General features: G+C 37.5%; 1 protein-coding gene across 1 annotated transcript in view; it reads right to left on the reverse strand.

Annotated features, from left to right (window-relative positions):
* Window positions 1-17,593, reverse strand: part of GNAL (G protein subunit alpha L) — a 127,646-nt gene that overhangs the window by 60,359 nt on the left and 49,694 nt on the right. Inside the window, exon 5 of the mRNA XM_026063049.1 lies at window positions 2,209-2,306. Coding sequence (XP_025918834.1) covers window positions 2,209-2,306 — 98 coding nt within the window. The remainder of the gene's footprint in view (window positions 1-2,208; window positions 2,307-17,593) is intronic.

The following is a 17,593-nucleotide window of genomic DNA, read 5'->3' on the forward strand; positions in this document are numbered from 1 at the left end:
ATACTTTACTATTTTAAATCAACAATAATATACACCTGTGGGAAAAAGGCTGATAAACTCAGAACAATGAGCCCAGGATTGCCAAGTTTCACATCTCAGCTCTAAGACTGAAGGCTTGTAAATGTGGATAAGTTGCTTAATGGTTACCTGTTCAGGTAGGTCAAAAAATGTAAAGCTTAAATATGCTAATGGGATATTTAAACATTAAGCACTGTTTTATAAAGCACTGTGAGGAGGGAGAATTATGCAAGCCTTATATTTAGTACTATAATGAACAAAACTGTGCTGAAATAACTTAGTTCCTAGAAATTCTGTTAAATATTATATGGATTAGACTAAAAAAAATTATAAATTCATTCAACTGATACTATCGAACTCTTGATGATAACCTCAGTAACAGAAAAAGAAAGCCAGTTAGAAAGGAGAAGACATAGAAAAAATAATAATATTCTTCCTTTAAACTTTAAGGGAAAAAAGTAGTAAGATTTAATTTTATGCTTCAGGACACTGGATGTGATTCTAGATCCACTTTTTTTCACCATTTGTGTTTCCTTTTCAGACATAACACTGAGCCTTAACATTCTTCTCTTTGTCAAAATTTGTTGTAAGGCATCTTTTCCTTACGGGAAATTATGGTACCATTAATACTAATGCAGTGTCTTAATTAATTTTTTGCTGGCTCCTTTCAGCCAAAAGCTGGACTGGGAGAGACATGTGCCTTTGCTGATTAGTAAAGTAAGCTTTATATTAATGTAATTTAAATGCATGTCATTATTCTATTTTCTTAGTCTGACACCTTATTTCAGTATATTAATAGATACTGTGAACAATCAGTCTGGACTTGCAGCAAACATAGGTCAGATCAATACTGTGGTGGTGGCGGGGCACAGAAATCACAAACTTAGGACAACTTTCCAGTTTTCTTTTTTTTGGGGGGTATCATTTACAAGCACTGCTTTTATTTCTAGCCAATCTGGACTGTGAGCAAGTGCCCAAACTTTGGTAAACTCTGTCCACTGAGGTCAAATGAGTTCCTTTCTACACATATGTAATTTTCCCTCACTTCTATGTGCTGATGAATCACTGCCGGATCCTTCTCTTTCCCCAAAATAGTCTGGAAAGAGGGAAAAGAAAATATGACCCAAAGCACTGAAATTCCCCGCTGTGGCAGAAGCGTGCCAGCTCCTCTGACTGCACAGCCTGTTTTCTCTGCTTGAGCCTAGGAACAGGGAGCAGAGAGGACAGCAAAACAAAACGCCGAGTGCTACAACAGACTTGTGGTGCTGTTGCTGACCATACCGCCAATGAGACAAATCATAACACGCTACAGTGTGTTCTCCGAAAACCCTAAATCACATAGCAACTGTGAGAGAATAGGTTTTTGCAGCAGCAGTTCACATGAAATGTATATTTTTGGTCAAGTTCTAACTCAGAGCTGGGTTGCTGCTCCTGAGGATGGCTGAGTTTTGTAGCCCTGGCATGTTAATGTATCATTTCCTGATTGTGCTATTTTCATCAATGTATTACGTATTTATGATTTGCACCTTCACAGGCTACTACACCACAGCTCTTTCCAGAAAATTTCCAATCAGATGAACCCTTTTAAGGATTATTAGTGTTACACACATGCACTGCTTGAATTGATGCATGCAAAGGTGAGAATAAAAAATGTACTACTTTAAAGAAATACTGCGTATCATTTTTTTCTTGAAAATATATTAGAGAAATCACAGTAATACAGGTATGCATTCTGTTAGGTAAAAATATCAGAAGCTTTAACCAAGTTTGAAAACACAGTGCAATTTCACCACTGCCTTGGTCTCAGGATTTAAAATAAAACATTTTTGAATCCTTAGGTTGACTCTAAATTTCTTAAATTTAATTAATTCAAATGAAATGATTCTATGTAAATCTATCTCAAATTTAATACAGTTATTTAAAATTATCTAATTTAATTTGGTTTTACTTTCATGTTAGCCTTTATTAGCTCTTAAATATCTAAGGCAAAACATTTAGCTGTATAATAATGGTAAACCACAGTAAAAGTATCAATTACTTTTGCTGTACATGCTCAGCATATATGAAGAATTAGAATATTAATTGCTGCATTGCAAAACTCCCAGCTCTAGCAAATTATAAATATATCTTTCAAACTTGTTATAAATTATTACATTTTTGGCTATTAATTCCACAAAAATGAACACTTACTACTGTGCACAGTCAATCAGTTGATATTCGTTTGACCTCTCGAAGCATGCCTTTACGCCTTCATCATCCCAGAGCTTTTTTGCATGTTCAAAGAACTCCTGAAAATTGGAAATGCAACAAATAAGAGAACATTTCTCAATCTTTTCAACCCCCAACCTAAGTCTGTTCCTCCTTCCCCCAACATTCATGCTTTATAATTTGGCAGAATGAGAAATTGCACCATTACAGATGAAAAGCAAAAAGCATTTATTAGCAAAATTATAGCAAAATACACTGTACATATGGTTGTCAACACTGTTTCTAGTACATGATGTGGAATGAAGACTGCCCTAAAATTTCACACTAGTCCAAGTGTAAAATTTACCATCAGTACAAATGTTACCTAGAAGTGCGCTCACTTAATTTTTAATTGATTTACACTTCTGTCAAGCTAAGGGCATAAAAGTGATGCAAAAAGCTGCTCAGCTTATAAACCCTAGGTTATTAGAGAAGAAAATCAGTCTGTAACTTTGAAAAGATTGTTATTTTTCTCCAAAACAGGACTTTCTTCTATTCAGTATTTTCTCATGCAACATACTAATTTGACTGCAAAATTTCAGTGTCTTTGCTCGATGATGCTTTCTCCACACAGCAGCCTGGCACAACGCACTTTTCCTAACCGCTGTGCCACGCAACCCAGTTCAGGTATACAGGCTGGCAAGCTGATCTCAGAATTATTTGAATGAGGAATCAAAGCTATCCTTAATGATGGTGAAGCCATAGCTCAGTTGTACGACACAGAGACACAGACCCACAACCGCAGTGACAGGTCCAGCACTGCCTGACGGCACCCCTATTACTTGAAGTCCTGCTGTAGGACAGGGCTCACAACATTCATTCTCCTCCAAATCTGGTAGTCAGAATAAAAAGCCAAACCCTAACTGAATTCTTCCAGCTAAAGCTTTATGAAATTAAACCAAGGATGGTCAGACAAATTAAAAAAAAAAAACAAAAAACTTCCTTATTTGAAGACTGAATCTGTTTTTTGTCCAAACGGAAGTATTGAAGTAATATGTCAACTTAAACACAGAAGTTGGTTGTAACCTCTTAAAACTTTAAAAAGGCTACTGAATCACCAGAACCCTTTGGTCAGTCACAAATTCACAAAACTCAGCTAAGTATTTAACTTTTCCATGGTTCAAYTTACCTATGTGTAAAATGAGTATAAAAACCACTATTCACTTTATAATTCTGTCGAAACATTCTGTAGATGTCTGAATTCTGAAATTTTCTGTAAACTACATAATTAGTTGACATGGCATGTTTGACGATCCCTCTCCACACCTTTTTAGGATTAAAACTTCTCTCCAATAACAAAGTTCCTAGTGAAAGATGCTGGTAACACTCTGGTTGGGTTTCCTAGTTCTGAATCCCACCTCCACGATGCRCCACACAAGGTAACACTCTGCTCTTCAGTAACTGACTGCCAGCTGCTGACAAAGCTTTCAGGGAGAGGAAAATACAAAAGGAGAAGATTTTCAGAACAGACTGGTATTGAAAACCATGGGAGATATTTTTTAGTTAAATTTGAACATGGCTATGGAGGTCCCAAATAACCATGGAAACGTTTTTTCTTTTTTTTTTCTTTTTCAAATATATTATGTGCAATGTGGGGAGAGTAAAACCCATTCTTTCAAAAGCTTTCAAACTTTAGTGAAAAGYAGATGTTTAAGCAGGTGTCTTGACAGAAAATCTTAGAGAAAAAGAGGAAACAACACTAGAGATTGGCAGATGCTTATATTGCCCTTGGAATTTCTTCTTCAGCATTATGAGGTCATATTTATTTTGTTCTTGTTATTTTAACAACTTAGGTAATGATTGTTTAAAACACTGCGGATCCACATTTTGAAGTTATGCTATGATTAGTATAAACTCTCCTTTCCTGCAGTAGGGAGAAAACAAAGACAAGCTCAAGAAAGGACAAGATATTGAATTAAGTAAGTTGAAGGAGAAAACTGACACATGTAATAGAGAACACTTCTACAAGAAAAAGAAAGAATTAAAAAAAACACGCAAGGAGAGCAAAGTCATAATGACTAAATACCAGAAAACATGGAACATTCTTCAAAACTGGTGGTGGCAGAGTGCAACCAGCCTGGTGTGCCTGCTTTCCCACAAGCGCCCGTGGCAGCCGGCAGGTCCCACGCACCCCCAAGCAACCGCCATGTCCCCGCAGCACGGCTTCATATGCCCCTGGGCCGCCTGCCCAAATGGGGGGGAACAGGGACAGGATGCTAGCCTAAAAGCTGCCTTTCCTTCGGGGAGCTATGGACCGAGAGACAGCTGCGGATGGGAATAAATAAATCAATAAAATTTCAGAGTCACAGCAGCTTCCAACTTCACTTCTGTTTTTACATCCTCTCTCTGAGCTTTACGTACCCTTAAAATCTCTTCGGGAAAAGAGGAAATCTTTCGGTGAAAACAACTCGGTTCCTAAGACCCTACAAATATGTTGTAAATACATGATTTCCATGTTATATGCATCAAATATTTCCACCTGACCATAATGACCATTATGTCTGTTTAAAACAACTTCCAGACTTCCAGTCCAAAGCAAATCCTATAAAACAGAGCAAATATACTTACCTCATTAAAATGTACCGATCTACTGCAGAGGAGTGCACTTGTCTGCAAATTGCCTCCCACACAGCTACCCGATCCTTTTTTCCCAGGTGACTAAAGCCTTCCAGAAAAATCCTGCTTCATTTCAAGACACCAAGTTCCACGATCCAACTTTTCACATTTGCTTTTAACCCCTTCTCTCCTACCAGACCCTCTTCAGTACTTTTTCTCCTTCTCAGCTGCTGAAGGCTCCCACAACACACACTCAAACACGCGGGACGATTCTGCTCACATGTGGCAAAAACTGTCTACTCTATCTGGACCCAATCTGCTTGGATCATAGGACAATGTGCAGATAACAGTTATCACATTAGCTTCAAGCTCTGCAACTAAGCGCTCTTGGCCCAGTGTGCCGTCCGGTGACTGTCCCCGGATGGACGTGACGCGCTCCCACCACGCTCCTCGGAGAGGAGGACCTACACACAAAACTTGACCTTAGATTAATACAACCCAGGCCTTGCAAATACGATTTTAGCAGTGAGTTGTGATCTTAGCAGCGTAAATTCTTAGATGCCCAAACTAAGATTTTCTGACGGGTTCTGGCATTTAGAAAGCGCTATTCAGAAGTTCTTAAAAGTCAAGAGCCAGGTCCTTTATGAGACCTCGACGTGTGAAAACAAGCATGGGAAAGCGCTGGGGATATCTGATGAATTAGGTCCGCAAAAAACATGCAGCTGACCCTGACCAGACCACAGATACTGAAATTGATGGAAAATACTTAGCATACTGGGGAGAAACTAGGAATAATGTACTATGCCTAAAGAAATCCAGAAAAAAACCCCATCATGACATATCCATAAAGACAAAAGAGAGTTGTTCCATCCAAACTTGACCTTAGAGACAGAGGCATACAAGTATTTACATCTATTAATACACATATAAAATAAACCGATAAATATTAATTTTCAATATAGTATTTTAATATGAACATTAGAGAAGTAAACAGTGATGTCTCAGGTCTCATGAATCACAGGTACTTTCTACTTTACAAATTAATTTACATCAGTTAACTAAGCATTTACAGCAAACATTAGACCATATGAATACCAAATTTTGATGTGATCAAGATGAAAGTGTGATATACAGTATCTCAATTTTTTTTAACCAATATAGACCTATCTGGAAATTTTTTTCACCTTCCTGAGACAATCCAAAATGATCACCCCCACGTTTCTGAGCTTCCTTTTCACTTGCATACAATTTTTGCTCTACATATATACTCATGCGTCATCTAAAAATGATGAAGTGACATAAACATGTTATGGCTCCTTTTCTTTTTTTCAAAATAAAATGATTTTAAGATATACATAAATGTATGTCCATGACATCAGTTCAGAATGCTTATAACCAGGACTATATTTTTTGCTACAATGTAAAAAAGTGTTGTAGAGATGTTTGTATGTACCTAGTTCCACAGATATATTCAAGTTGATAAAAACAGAGGGAATACATTTCTATACAAAACATTCCAAGAGGAAAAAAAATACAGATAACAAATGCAGATGCAGTGCAGCTAAGTCTCAAAAGCACTATTGTCTACTTTGTCCTAATAGAAGTTACCGCATGTTCTTCAAACTTAATTTTCCTTATTTTGGAAATAAACTTATTTATTGGTGTGTTACCTTAGAAACCTCCTCCCCCTTATAACTCCCACAAAAAATTTTCAAGTAGCTAAAAAATGGAATTGTTTCACTTCTCAGCTGACTAAATTGGGAATAAATATTAGTAGAGATTAAACAACTGCATATTTTTATGAACAATCTTTTTGTATTTTGGAAACAGAACTTTTCATCTAATTGCTTTACAAACTACAAAAATTCATGTTAGGTCAGTAATATAATTTTTATTCTATTAAGATTCCTTCCAATCTTCCTTCCAGATGGAGCATACATTTTAATAGCTATCCTGATGTCACCTTTCAGCCTCCCAGAAACTGGGGTGTGGAAGTTGCCACAGTATTTTTTATTCTACGTACTTCTTCTGTTAATATATTGTAAACCTACAATTATCTGGTTAGAAAAACATGAAATAAGATCAATTTCCCTCAAGCCAAAATTCAGGCTCCTATTCCCCTACCCTTCGGGCCAGGCTTGTAAGATAATTTCTCATCTAAAGTGCAGTTTGAACCTGTCTGATTAGTATGATAACTATTTAAAAGAAGTGTAACTAAAGTGACAAATGTTAAACGTTTTCATCGCCCTAGCGCTGTGGGTGTGAAATGCAGTCTTCCCTTCTATTCTGAATTACAGTTACTACTTCTTTTTGCCGCGTACTTAACCAAACAAAAACTCGACCAGGCAGCTCCTTACTGGTGCCACACTAAGACCTCTCAAATTTCCGACAACTCAGGCAGCATCCGACTATGTACGCAACTTATCCCGGCACGTGACCAGAGCCAGGTGCCTGCCGAGGGAGCGGACGCCCACCTTCGACAACGCCTGCCTGGAAGGAGCCCCGCTCGCTCCTGAGCGCCATCCTGCCTCCCTGTGGAGCACTGCGCAGCCTCTGCACGAAGCGAGGGGAAAGTCGTGCGGGGAAGAAAGAGCGATAACTTACGGGTAATGCTGTGAGACCTGATGGAGGCAAGTTAAGCCTTGCACAGGCAAACTACTTTCTGGGTTTCCTAAATGCGAAATGCTTGGCAACCTAAATGACTTCCTTTTAATCAGTTTTCTGTGTATCACATTTGAGGACAAAACAGCCAGATCCTTCAGCTTTTGGCTGAAGCCATACGTGTGCCAGCGCTGTTATGCCAGTAAGGACGAACTCAGCACTCTCTCCGTTGCTCTGCAAGGTGTGAGGAAGCCCTCTTTCCCGTGACGCCCTACGGCAGGCCACGGGACAGCATTTTGGGTGAGGGGAAGCTCGGCCCCATGCCCTCCTGACACTCCAGCAAGCTCAGCAGCCGCCGGGGTGCTGCAGCAGGCTGCCATGGTGCTGCCAGCAACAGAGGCCACAAATCAGATCAGCATATTGGTATTCGGTTTGKTTTTTTAGCTGAAGCCATGTAAAATAACAGAAGAATGGCAATTTTTTAAAGTTTATACTCAGCCAAGTAAAATTTGGAATTTAACAGGATAAAGAAAAATATACTTTTTTGGCTCCAGGGCTCTCCTGTGGTCATGTTTTATGGACTTGCTGCAAACTATGTAGGTAAAAATAAGAGATACTCGGATTAAGATTAGGCTAATTTAAATCTGGGAGTTTCATCTACCTCTGGTACCCTAGAACCTTCAAACCATTTATTGCTTTTATGAGGGTCTTTTTATTTTCTTGTTATTCATTTCTCTGTTAGTTTTAGACTTGTGTATTTGGAATTAGAGACAAACTTCCACAACCTTCCTGTTCTGAATGGGTTGTGCTGTGAATTTAACTCTTTCTACAACATAATTGTTAAGAATGAAGAAAAAAAATCAAAGCAAATCTCTGTGTTTCTGTACATACATCCTGACTAACATAATCGTTAGAGAGCTATAAATCCAGTCAAAGGACCAGAAGCACTCTTCCCTCTGGAGGCTACTAAAATATCTTTTTATCTGGGGTATTTCTACAGTCTATTACCACTCCCCTACCTGTTCTCAATAGTGCAGTACAGCTATACATAATAGTTTCTTAATCTAATAGTTACTTAATCTCTTGAAACCTTTAAATAAAATTATTACCTTTCCATAAAATATACACAACAGCTCAACATAATATAATCCAACAGCTAAGATTTCCAAATGTAGAGAAGAACAAATCACCTGATTTTTTTTTTTTTTTAAAAAAAAGAAGGTCGAACACCTGCAATAAATTGAAGTTGCCGAGTGAATAAACTCGAGGGAATAATACATAGGGCTTCAGGTTGAATGATGAGAACCAAAAAAATGGTACTTTATTCAGTCAGTGCCCTCTACCCTGCGCAATAAATCAAGCAGGCAGTAGGGAGATGAGTTTAAGTCAAACGAACAACCTTTTATTATACTTTTTTGTACAGTATTTATTTTCTGTGTGCAGGCTTTTCTCTGCAATGGATGACACAGGGCCTTATAGGAAAAAAATCTAAAAAATGTTCTGCATAATCCTGTATATATACAGAGGAGTTGCCTAGGAAATATTAATTTTGAGAGTCTGACTTTGCAACTTGAATCTATTAAACCTATTTTTTAACTGAGGCAGCTGTAAACTGATGTTACGAGAAACTGCAACGGACAGTTTCCGACAGCTTGCCCCGATGCCTCTGATTGCTACCGGTTTGCTTGTGCCAAGTGCCACAACTCATTTTCTGTGAAAAACACTCTTCACTCCCAAACATCTACAAAATGTAATTGGAGATGTAGGAACAGCAATTTTCTACATGGACTCAGTGCAGAAATCATGGGGTAAAGTCTCAGGCAAAAAACCCAAGAGAGAAGGAAGCCTGCTCAGTTACCTCTTCAACAAACAAGCCGAGTCCCTTGATAAACCTTGATAATTGTTTATGAGACAAAAGTATCCCCTATGGCTCAGCCGGTTCCATTTCTTATTCCTTTATGAAACATTTTGGTTAACAAGGTAACTGCTTTGCTGTAGGTATACAAAAGGCAGCTGCTCAAACTCCTGATGCCTGCAACAACGACAGGCAAATAGAAGGATGATTTAAAAACAAAACCAAAATACATCACTTGCATTTTTCCAACAGCAGTGGCATCAACACCCTCATTAGCACCCAAGCAATAGCACTGGAAACACTGAAATCATGCAGCAATGGTCAGCTAGCACACAGGGACCATGCTTAGCAGTAGGGTTCAGATCTTTCTCAAGCACGAGCACTTATGTTAGCTTAATTACGCAGAAACCTTTAAGGAAAAGATAACCTCCACCCTTGCAAGGTATTTTCTGTTGTAATTTGTGGGTGTGCAATAATCGATGCAATTACTTTGCTAGTTAGTGACTCATTCTGATAGGCAAATCAGCAGTTTGGCCTCTAACCCTCCTCCAAAACCTAACTTTGGATCTATCAAAGAGAAATAAAAAAAAAGGCCCAAACTACCTTTGCACTGCTTGCACTTGTTTTGCCTTTTTTAGGCTGGAAGCAACAGCCTTAAGGAAGAATAAGCAGTCAGCTCTAAGCTTAACTTCAGTTCATTAGAGCTGAACGGGGGAAGAGGGTAAGTATCACCTTCACAGAACACATTATGTCCGTGCATCTCGCGCTCCAAGAAAACAAAATTAGTTGATTAACTCCTGGGAGAAACTCCTCCAACCTGGAAGTGTATGCAAAGAATCTGGGGAAACAAAGAGCAATTATAAAGGTATAAAAGCACCATTCCCACATAGCTACCACATACCATCATATCTACACAAATTAATGGATTGTGGAGCTATTTGAAAATGCTCAAAAACTATGATTACAACCAACGTACTGTAAGTCCATTTCCTGAACTGTTTTTGTGACTTGACCTTTAAGGTCTTGCTCTTTAAACAGCACACCTCCAATGTGTATGTGCAGTTAGGATATCAGCCCAGTCACCTCATCATTTCTACTTCTGCCTTCTAGAAGCACATTCCATCTGCCATGTTATTTCATAAAAATCAACAGGGTTACTGTCATAGACCACAAACTCATCTACGGACTTTGAGAAATATATCGAGGCATTTTTCAGTTTACAGTTTGTCAAAATAGATGCTCTCAAATACTAAAAGATTTCTAAGAATTCTTTAGATCATACTAGCAAAAACAAAAAAACCTCATATATTTGTGTTTTCAGTGCATCAAAATTTGTGTTTTCAGTGCATCAAAATTTAGGGGCCAGCCTTGTGGATAAGATAGGCTTTGAGGATGAAAAGGCATTATAAGCTAAAGAGCAGTTCCATATTCTTTCTCCACTGCTAATTAATAATGGCTTTTTTCTAAGCTAGATAATGAAGCTTTTATCATACTTAAAACAACAATCTCTGATTCAGTCTTCYGGCTTTTCATTTTTCAGCTTTCAGTCTGCCATCACAAATCCTAGAATGCTGCTGTCTACCTGCTATTTTGAGTGGGTCTCATCATGCTCTCTGCTAAGAGAAACAGGGGAAATAATTTTAGCAAATTATTTAGTGTGTATGATGCCTAAAGAAGGTGTTCTGCCAAGGATGCAAAGCTCATGCACGTTCTCTTCCTTGTAGGTGTTTTGTCATTGTTAGATTCTCTCCCTGAATGCACATTTTGATATCTACATTTTAATCAATTTCTCTCTTAAGTTATTTGTGAAAATAATCGTGGGTGTGTTACACAGTTCTGCTATGTTTCTGCCCTTCGGATTTCTGTAGCACTTGTAAAAGCAAAAAGTCAAGTATTGTTATAATTCCCTAAAGGAGAATTTTTTGTGGACAGTGGATGACAAAGCATGAGGTAAATCCACAAGTGCTGAACAGCAAACAAAACTTCACAATACTGACTAAACAGAGAAATCAGAAATGTATTAAGACATTAAAAAATTTGGTAGCAGGTAGTTTATCACTGTGATCAAGACACTGATCACACAGATTTCTTTGTAGAGTGCTGGACTTTCAAAAAGGAAAAATCACCGAAAAATGCATAATCAGAGGCGTCACCTGTAGTGAAAGGTCTGCAGCACTTAAAATAGTTATGGTGTTGTATAAGCATATAGTTTCTGTGTGTCTAAATTTGAGTCTTCATCTAATTATTTAAGAACAGACAAAGTGAAGTCCATTCACAATACATCAAACCATAGCAATTTTTATTGCTGCTTCTGTTTCTGGATACATTTAACTTTTATGTCTTTGTGCAACAAATCGTAATGAACATGATACTTTATTACCTTATAAAACAATATAAAGTTTAGTTAGTGACTAGGTATAAGCCACTCTGTGATCCCTGATGAAGGAATTGTTATGTAAGTGAGAAGGATTGCTACAAGACAATATAGACTGGTAAATTTTAGGCATCTCACTGCAGGAAACACTATCAGGATATTTTCGTTGTTTTCAAAACACAAGCCACTAATAATCATCTACAGCCTCTAACATGTCAGACAGTGAGATCTGAATCCTCTGTGGTGTTTAATCTGAAGTAGCATTGTGTCTGATCATAGTTTTTATTAGCTGTGCAATAAGACAGTTGTCTTTTTCATGTCACAATGAACTTGACACAAATCAGTACCAAAATGCTGAGATTGTCTGGTAGATTAGGAACAGAGCAGTGGAAATCACATAGTTAATTCCTGGCCAGTGCTTCACACCCATAAGGCTAAATGTACACTTGTCACCTTTGTCCTATGGCTTTCTTGGCCATTCTTACAGCACTGGCTCAGTTTTCATTGCTGAGGTGGGGAAAACCCCACTGATGCCAGGATCCCGAAGCTCAGGGAGCCAGCGCCCAAATCCACGCCACTTCTGTGATGGTTTCGTAGTGAAGACAACCATCAATGAGCTGAAAGGACAGACAGTCGGGTCTACAGCTTGCCATATTATTCCTACAAAATGAAAAGTTTCTGCAACTCACAACTTCAGCTGTTTTCCTTAAACCAGTGTTGAAGGTCATATATCAAGGAATCATTTCATGCTCTAGTACCTACTTTATAACTTGTAAGTGATTTCCTACCAGACAAGTGGTTTGCAAGGACCGAGAACTCCCATTTCCTTTTATAGATTTGATTTGGAAATAAATGCTGGCAACACCATGTGACTAACAGGCACAATCTGTAACTCAGGCATCTCTCTTTTCTTAATTAAACCAGAAGGTAATGGAACAGTTTTTCACTGCTGCCAGATCTATTTAGCCTCTGACTCTTCTACACAAGTTTTATCTATATTCTTCATCTCTATTGCTTTTTTTTGACACATTTCTGTCTTCATCCATGTGCAGAAGACTGACTAGCTTTAACACAGTAAGTTTTTCGTTGTGATATATTTATAACAGCAGGAAAAGGAAACAGAAGTCTTTATTAGATATCTCTGACTAAACTAAATTGAGTTTCAGCAAAAAAATTTTTGAAATAAACAGTGACAAATGTAAGAATAAGTACATAAATAAGGAACTCCAAAGGAAAAACTTTTGTCTTTTCCATCTGATGGCTGTTGCCTTTAAGAGCCACTCTGGGAAAAGGCTGTGGATGCAACTTTAAGAATGAGTAATTCTGACTATCTGAAAGTAATACACTTTTAAGAGATGCCATTCTTTGAAGGCATGTACTCATGACATTTATTAGAGCAGAACTACTTTAATGTGTCCTATCAGTCAGTAAGACTAAGGTTTCTCAATAAAGCACTGAAAAGCAACACACAGTTTTAAATAAATCTTGGCCACATTTTATATCAATTTCAACATTCTCATATTGCCAACCCCCATGAACCCTAGTGCTGATGAGCGCCAAACACCAGCCTTTTCAGATTAAGTCAGAGGAAGTTTAGCTAGTGACTTCAGAAAAGTAAGATTTTAATTCCTAGTGTTGTGTTCTTCATTGCCATTCTATAAAGTACATCATAAAAAAAAAAACTTAGATAATAATAACATTTTATTACATATAGTATACAAAGAATGTATATACAGTAACAAATGAAGTTCCTGAGGCATGAGAACCTTTTTTATTAGGCGATGAACAAAATTGTTCTCACTGCTCAAAAAGGAAAGTAATGATTTCTTGCTTGACTTGACAGGAGCCCCAAAGACTCTTTCTGCTGAATAGAAATCAAAAGAAAAAGAGCATCTGTAGGCAGGAATATAGGTGACTAGAGAGAATGGACAAGTTGTGGGTGGGAAAAGAGAAGGAACAACTTGTGGGCGGGAAATTCTGTTTGGATTTCAGAGCCGTAAGTTGTTAAGGGGCTCCAGCTTATTAGGACACAGAAGTTTCCAGGGTACCTGAAAACACTACTTCATATAAACTTAGGCTGGCTCCTTCCCTTTCTTCCCAGGCTTTTATTTACTATTCACTGTGGGATTATTTCTCACTCCAAATGTAATCTAACATGAAAGCTGCTGATCAATATTGTAAACAGATGATTAGTGTCTTGTGACTGCCAAAGAACTGTTAATGAATCTCAACACGTGATGTTGAAGCAAGGGCATGAGATAAAACAATTGAATTCAATGAAATAATGCAAACAGGTAATTCCCTCAGTTTAAAAGGCAAACATTGCTACAATTCATTAAACAGAAAGAAATGATTCATGCTCCTCTCAGAAATGGTAGGAAATAAATTTCTTTGGATTATTCAAAACCAAACTGCCACCAAATGAAGTGTTGCCCACTGACGTAAAACATAAAACTAGTGAGTCTGAATGGATTGTTACTGGAAGAAAAAAGCACAAGCTGCAGCAACTGAGGTGAGACAGCCAGGCAAGCCCCTGAGCAGGCTCGCAGCCCCTTCTCCCCCAGCTCCCCATGGACCCCACCCACCCCGCGCCGCAGAGCCTGCCAGGCTCGAAACTCAGACAAGGAGTTGTCTTCTGCTACAAAAACCCACTAACCAAACTAAAATGCAAAAGAACAAAGACTTCCAGCAGCAATCATTCTAAATTTCTAAGCAAAGTCCATTCCACAAACAGTTGTTTCAGAACTCCTAGTGCTTGGTGAATGGCTGAAAAAGATATGGCTGGGCTGAAAATGCATAAAGGCAGTTCCTGATTCTTAAAATATCTCCTGGAAGGATACTAAAAGGAGGTGTAATGCAGAGCACAGCCTTTAAGCAACTAGAAACTTGTGAGAATTGAAGTTCGTAACATAGCAGTTAGTAGTTACTTTTAAGTAAAAACAAAACCAAACCAAACCTATCTTCTCTTTCCCTCTATGTAACCACTGATCCAGTTTTTTGATCCATAGATTTTTTTCAGTTTCCAAGCTGAAATGCATTTCAATAGTGAGGAAGAGAGCCTTCTTCATTATTTCCCTCATAAATCTTTTTTGTAGAAAAACGTATGTAGATGTAGAAAATGTATGTAAATACTAGAAGTGAAATCAGTCATAGCTAATCTCAACCATTACGTTATGAAATAGTTTAATACATCAAACAGTATGTGGAGAATACCTACATTCTACACAAATAGTAATTTTTGAAGTAAAAAAAGAAAGAGCAGTTATATTTCCAGCAAAAGAAAGATCACAGGCTTGGAGTAATCGAGATTCCAACATGCTCTTTGAGATTCCAGCTAGACCTTAGTATTTCTTAAAGATCAACCACACTGTGCATATGCTACACTTGGTTAAATGCAAATGCTTCTCTCATATACAGTTGTTTCTATTTTTAAATTGTGGCTTCCTTATATACCTTTTATGGATTGAATTTTATTTTTAAACATTCCATATATCTTTTGAGATACTTATACAGAGGATCTTATGACAAGCTCTGTTTCCGAGATGAAGAAATTTAATTAAAAACTTGTTTTTCAGGATTTGCTTTCTATACTTTGAAGCTATATTCATGCTGCATTTAAAATGGGAGCTAACTAATTAAACCTTTTGCCCATCCTTGTTAGTACGCTAATTTTATACACAAGATTGTTTATATGAAGTTATGACAAAATTTGTAAAAAGAACAGTGCTTTTCACATCAGAATAATGATCCACTACGGAAAAGTTATGTGACTTTTCTATTCTTTAAATTAAAGCACACCTATATCCCCTATATAAGGTATGCTTTTTACAGATCAAAAATCATTATAAACATAGCAGTTAATTCTATATCACATACATCCACTTTTTAGAAACTGTCTTAAAATCTGATAGTGAATAGGCAAGTATTTTAATAAATTAGATCTTCAAGGTGCAGTATTAGCAAGATTTCTAGTTTCTTAATGTTTACCTACATGGTTTAATATTTAATTTTATTTTTCAGTGATGCATGGCTTCACATTCAGCACATGTAGGCCTTAGACCAGCAGCAAATCTGTAACCTCTGCAAGGCTGAAAGACATTTTACTGTTGCATAGCCAAGCATATGTTGCAATGGGACCCTGACGTTAATTTGAGCCTACTGATACTTTTATTATTCAAGTACATAAACTATAACTGTTATGCCAGGCTTCACTGACCATCAGCAATTTCAGTCATAATGGACTAGGCAAGGTTTTTGAACCACTGAGTTAGTTTTGGGATAGGCTGTAGCCTAAATCCTAGCACTGTGTCAAGGCTAGTCTACTACCAGAAAGAAGCTGGGGGAGCTACCAAATTCCACCCCAATTTCTTCTGGAGGAAAGACAGTTAATGCAACTTTTTTTTCATGAACAGGGTTTTGCATCTGTTTAACCCTGCAGACCAACATTTTGGAAATAGTCACTGGCCAAGCACCATCATTTGTTCTTGGTGAGCTGATTGACAGAACTGTGCCCCCAGCACAGCTTCAGCAGACTGCTAGTATCCCCTGTACAATTATTTAAAAGAGTGAAAATGTTCCATTTTTAAAAGACCATTTTAATACAACAGTAGTCTTAAACTTCTGTTGACAATAACAGCAGTGGACGTCTATCAGTACCTTATTCCTACATTTCTAGTAGAAACAAGACGGCATCCATACTGCATAAGTAGATCAGCAATAAATACAGAATCCAGCACACATAAGGATAAAGCATATGTGCGTAATGTACATTATATTCACAGCAAACTTTAAAATAGTATAAGTAAACATAGTTGTCTATTGTCAATAATTGATCTATGATCGTATCTGTTTATTATCTACTTGTAAATTACCGTCAGTGCTGATAGTCCCTTAACACACAATTACTGTCTGCTTCATTACCAGGCGTACTTCTAATGGTACAAGCCGGTAACTAAAGCATTATCAGGAGAATACTGAAACACAGTTTTCCCTTTAGAAGCAAGTAACGAGATAAACATAAAAACATAGCTGCGTCTACTGAAGCAAACCAGTTAGCAGTGTCCACGAAGCACTTCAGTGTTTGGTAAAGCTACTGGCAGGCATCTTTGGTTTTGGCTTCAGTTACATAAATTATAAAGCTCTTTGCAAACAGACACCAAAGTTTAGACACCTAACTGAACTGACTTAATATCATTTATCAGAAATGCTAAGTGGTTCATGTCCACTGGCTTCAGAGAAGTTGAACTTATTAAACATTTTTGAGATGGAAATTGCATTAAGTTCCTAAAAACAGACTGCAGATAACAGAGATTCAACAGAAAAATGTCATCCTTTTTAAGGAGAAAGAGGACAATAAAGGTACTATGGAATATCATAAAATAAAAGTAATGTATAAAATAAAATTTGCATCTTTGTTAGGTAACTCATTCAACTAGTGTGCTGGCCTAACCACAAAAAGAATATAGCTTTTATATATTTAAAGAAAACCTGTAACAATTTTTACAATAAATTTGCAAACTGTTTTTCTGCTTGGAGGCAGCGATGAGCTGTACGTCTTGAAGTCTTGCTAGAATAATTACATCCAGTTGCTGTGTGAGAAATTCCTATCGGCTAGATAACAGCAGTGAGAGAGCAAAAATCTGGTGTGAACACAAGTATTTGATAGGAGAGAGCTTCTGATAGCTTAATTGCATCATTCARGAAGAAAGCATGATTATGTTGGTGGAAAAACTCCTTTGGTCAGAATATACACCTATGCCACGCTGATCCGTCAGCACAGATACACTGGCAAGTATATATGAATTTAACATAAGGAACAAGTGGAGACAAGCCCCAAAGAAATTTGACTGATATCACTTATTATGATCCCTGTGACTAAAACAAAAGTCAGTTAAACTTTACAATGAGATGGCAACATCTAACAAACTCCTTCATCAATCTTA

Source organism: Apteryx rowi, unplaced genomic scaffold, assembly GCF_003343035.1.
Source record: "Apteryx rowi isolate R43461 unplaced genomic scaffold, aptRow1 scaffold_199, whole genome shotgun sequence".
Taxonomy (NCBI): Eukaryota; Metazoa; Chordata; class Aves; order Apterygiformes; family Apterygidae; genus Apteryx; species Apteryx rowi.